The 4,209-nt window shown below is 40.5% G+C and overlaps 1 protein-coding gene across 1 annotated transcript; it reads right to left on the bottom strand.

The window, feature by feature from the left end:
* Positions 1-394: 394 nt before the first annotated feature.
* On the bottom strand, positions 395-3,781 carry LOC311601174 (melanoma antigen preferentially expressed in tumors-like). Its single transcript, XM_084788591.1, has 3 exons — positions 3,435-3,781; positions 1,924-2,508; positions 395-992 (listed from the first exon to the last, which is right to left on the bottom strand). Exons 1-3 carry the CDS (start codon positions 3,722-3,724, stop codon positions 479-481), a joined length of 1,389 nt encoding a protein of 462 aa, XP_084644717.1. The 5' UTR covers positions 3,725-3,781; the 3' UTR covers positions 395-478.
* Positions 3,782-4,209: the final 428 nt, after the last annotated feature.

The raw sequence follows: 4,209 nt of genomic DNA, 5'->3' as shown, positions 1-4,209 counted from the left end.
CCCCTCAATGTTAAATTCGGATAGTTTTCTATAAACAGCTAAAGAGAGTCTTAAGTAGACAAGTTTAATACAACTTTAGGGATAAACATGTTTGGCTTCAATCACCACCTGCCCTCCTAAGCCAGAAGTAGGACAGGTTAGATTGTCGTGACTGGTGTTACCTATCCTCACATAAAGCTCATTGAAGATGGAGCTGTGACATTTCATCATGGAGTCTTTCCAAATTCTCTACATCAAATGTTAGTAGGTAAGATGAAATACTATCAAGAATAGTCAAGAGACACACGGCTACTCTCAAAGTCCTCCATTTTCTTCTAAGTTACTCGCTATTGAGAACCGTTACACACCTACCTATACTTTTTAACTCTATTTTCCTACAACATAAGGACCGTTTGTGTTAACTCTATGGGATCAACAATAAAAGCTGTTCAGCACTTAGGAGAACATATCAAGTTGAAACTGTGTTGGATTATGCAATTTAAGCAGTGTAAGTCATCCAACTCATGTCGCCCCTTTCTGCCTCCTGCAGCATGATCTTCAACTGCGCATTCACATCAGCAAGTTTCTGTCGATCCAAACTATCTGGATCGTGCCAATTCCCATAGCAATGCACGGGGATAGGATAAATCACGTATTTCAGCTGTGTCATGGGCGTTAAGTACTCAAGAATTATCCTGAGAATAGGCATAGAAATGGGATTAGAAGAAAAGCTGAAAAAACGGAGTTGGGAACAGCGGCTCAGGGCTGGGGCCAGAGCAGTAAGTGTAGCATCTGTTAAAAGGCAATGGTTCATTGCCAGATGCTGCAAGGTACAAGAGAGATTCTCCAGGAGAATACAAAATGGTACACAATCTTCCCAACACATTGAATTGTTGCTGATATCCAACAACTTTAAATGATTGACTCGAGGGCACTGAGACAGAAACTTGATGTCGCTGTAAGAAATTTCACAGAAGGGCAGTTGCAAAAAATCCAAATCAGCTGGTAGTACTCTGCAGAGAGGAAACACACAGGTATTTGTGGAAAATGAGGACTATGAGAGGGGAGTTATATCCTGGAATCTACAGTAATGTATTTTGCACATATATAGCATTAGCAGCTAATGTTGTGTGCTTTCACATGCTTAGTAGACTTGTGCATCTGTGAAAGATACTTTATCACTTTAACAAATGCTAATTGAATCTTTTTTTTTTTTTTTTTTTTTTTTTTTTTTTTTTTTTGGTTTTTCGAGACAGAGTCTCTCTGTGTAGCCTTGGCTGTCCTGGACTCACTTTGTAGACCAGGCTGGCCTCGAACTCACAGCGATCCACCTGCCTCTGCCTCCCAAGTGCTGGGATTAAAGGCGTGCGCCACCACGCCCGGCCGCTAATTGAATCTTGATAATTCATACAAGATATTGCTATAGAGGTGTGTGGAAAACTCAGTGAAAATATTATGTACTTAGTAACCAGAATATTATTAAAGGTGGGATTAGTTCAACTGCTTGCAAGAGATAGGGCAGAGTGTGCAAGCAAACGGAAGCTCCCTGTGTCCTACCCATGAATGACAGACTCCACATTTCTGGACTGAACCTTGGAGATAGCACATTAGGGAAATGGTCAGGCCCATAGTCTATGGCTATAAGTATGTGCGCCTGTGCCACAACATAAACTTTCTCTTAATTCCTCCTCTTCATCTCCTGATGGCTAGAGAAGTACTGCACTGCTCTGTTCACCTTCACTGAGCGCACTGCCTGCATGCGCTTAGATCACCAGTTTTGTGCAACTCTGTTTTTCTCTTCAATCAGAAAAGGGTGCCCTTTCTTGGCTGATTTTAAACCCACAGCATTTGCCCATGCTAACACGGAAGGTGAAAGATGAATTCTTTTTCTCATCGTAAAAACAGGCTATTAACAGAAACCCAGTACCTATCCCAAGCTCTTACCTCAGGACATGTACAAGATGATCAGTGAGGCAGAATGAGGAACAGCTGAGCTCCTTGAGGTGGTCCATACATCTCAGTTTGGAAATGAAATTTCTAAAGGCTCTTCCATTGAAAGATCTACAGGTGATTTTAGACAGGCTAAGTCTATCTAAGTTTACAGCCTGCTTCAGAAGGGACACGACACTGAAGAGAGAAGCCTCAACAACTGACAGGCGAGAAACACATTTCAGATCAAGGTGGCTTAAGGCGCTTCTGCACTCACTCAACTTCTTAATGCGCAAATCACGGCAGCACAGGTGCAAAGATCCCAAGCTCTGCTCAACTTTACTCAGAAGCAAAGCAAAAAATTCATTTTCCCTAAAGGCCCTATCAAGGGAAAGGCTCACTAGTAATTCCATAGTTGTCTTGGGGGACTGACCCTCAGATTCTGAGCTTGAACTACTACATTGGCTGTGGACTTTCATCAGAGAGCGCTCAGAATTACTGCAAGAACGCAAACAGGGTTTGCATGAGGTAGTGATCACAGGGCATTTGGTCTTGCAGCCAGGATGCTGAGTTAACTCTAGGATCCTCAGTTTAGGGCTCCTGTAGGTTAAAAAAACACAGAACATCTGAGAGGTAGCAAATATTTATATATCCAAGCAGGATCAATAATAACATGTAGTGACAAAATGATCTCACTTCCTTATGTCGTTCCATATACCAGCTTTAAGCAAGACTTTCCTATGCAAATACTACATCCTTTACTATCCTTCACTATTTTATACATCAATTAATTCTCAAAAGTCTTGCTGCTCCTGCCTCCATTTTATGTTTATCTATCAATAGCAGACTCATGCACCTCAATTACCAAAGTAAAACCCTATGTAAGTCCTCAGAGTTTTTAAGTTACTCTCACCTGACAGACCAACAACTTACACCCATTTTTCAACATCTACCATAAACAAACTGTGGAAGATAAAATTCCACAGCTAGCTGGTGTTCTCTTGCGACAGGTATGCCTAATGCACTAATGCAGAGTGAGAAAAAGGCTCAAACTTCACCATTGCTGTCAGTGCATCTTACGCCCATCCACTTCGGCAGCACTGAAAAACAGAACAAAGTTACCTTGGGATCTCCTCAAGTTCATGGATAACTGTGTACTCAGAAAATTCATTTTAGTCTTGGTTTATATTTCTTATACTGACTTACTGCCAACAAGTCTTTCCAATGAAAATTATACAACACTCATGACTGTTTCCTTTAATTTTCCACCAATCCTCAGCCGACTTAACACTCACGTCTTTCTTCAATATAAATAGTAATACCACAATACAAATCCATCAATATTGTCCTCGATCCTTTACATTCCGTATCCAACATTGTGAGACACTTGTTTCAAAGTCACATCAAGGTTTAGACTAACAGTCTCATCTTCTCTTTCACTACTAGCCTACACTACCTCTGAGAGAATAGCAGACAATGGCATAACCTCCTGTATATTACTACCCCTCCGTTATACAGAGTCTTACCTAAAAGCTGAGTCCTCAGCAGGAAAAAGCTGAAGACTCTCAACCATGACCTTCCAGAGTTTGCGCTGGGCTTCCTGCATGCTTAATGGCCCAACGTGGAGGCAGAAAAACGGCCAACTCTTCACCATTGCTGAAAGTATCTTCTCATGTCTACCCTTGAAGGCAGCAGTGAACAATGGAACAAAAAGCTCCCTTGGGATCTCCTGGAGAGCTTGAATTGCTAAAGGCTCATGGTGCAAAAGACATTGTATAGTAATATCCAACAGTGTGGGTGGTTCCTTGAAGTCCATCTTAATGAATCTGCATCAGAGTGAGAATCATTTAGAAAATTTGACAGCATCCACAGTATCTTCTGTGCAAACAGTATTAACAACATGCTAAATTTTGGTAGTAAAACAGCCACTTCTAGAGACCTCTACTTGTATGTAATAGACATATGCCTGTGAGTATATGATGGCTATTTGTATATGAATATACACATAACAACTGCTTTACATATATACACATACATACACACATAAGCTTGTGAAAGTGATGAAATGCCAATAGAAATGAACACTGTTAGTAGAACACAATTTGCACCACTTAGAGAAATGATATTTCATCTCAATAGTATACAAGCCATCAAAAATGAAAGGGTAAATATATACAAAAGCGATAGCATCATCACTATCTTTAGACAATTCTAAGACATCAAATTAACTGCGATTATAAAGAGAAAAAAAAAGAATATCATTCTAGTCCATTACTTGTCATCCTGGCATCCCCCTCATGG

The sequence above is a fragment of the Acomys minous genome (genome assembly GCF_964271855.1).
Source record: "Acomys minous genome assembly, chromosome: 7".
Lineage (NCBI taxonomy): Eukaryota > Metazoa > Chordata > Mammalia > Rodentia > Muridae > Acomys > Acomys minous.
This window is presented reverse-complemented; position numbering and strand designations above follow the sequence as displayed.

What these genes read in the sequence shown, in the direction of transcription:
- LOC311601174 (XM_084788591.1), bottom strand. Translation starts at nt 3,724, where the DNA reads ATGGACTTCAAGGAACCACCCACACTGTTGGATATTACTATACAATGT. An exon ending in GCTGAGGACTCAGCTTTTAG is followed by an intron (nt 2,509 to 3,434) that starts GTAAGACTCTGT and finishes TTTAACCTACAG; the next exon opens with GAGCCCTAAACTGAGGATCC. An exon ending in CATCTTGTACATGTCCTGAG is followed by an intron (nt 993 to 1,923) that starts GTAAGAGCTTGG and finishes TCCTCTCTGCAG; the next exon opens with AGTACTACCAGCTGATTTGG.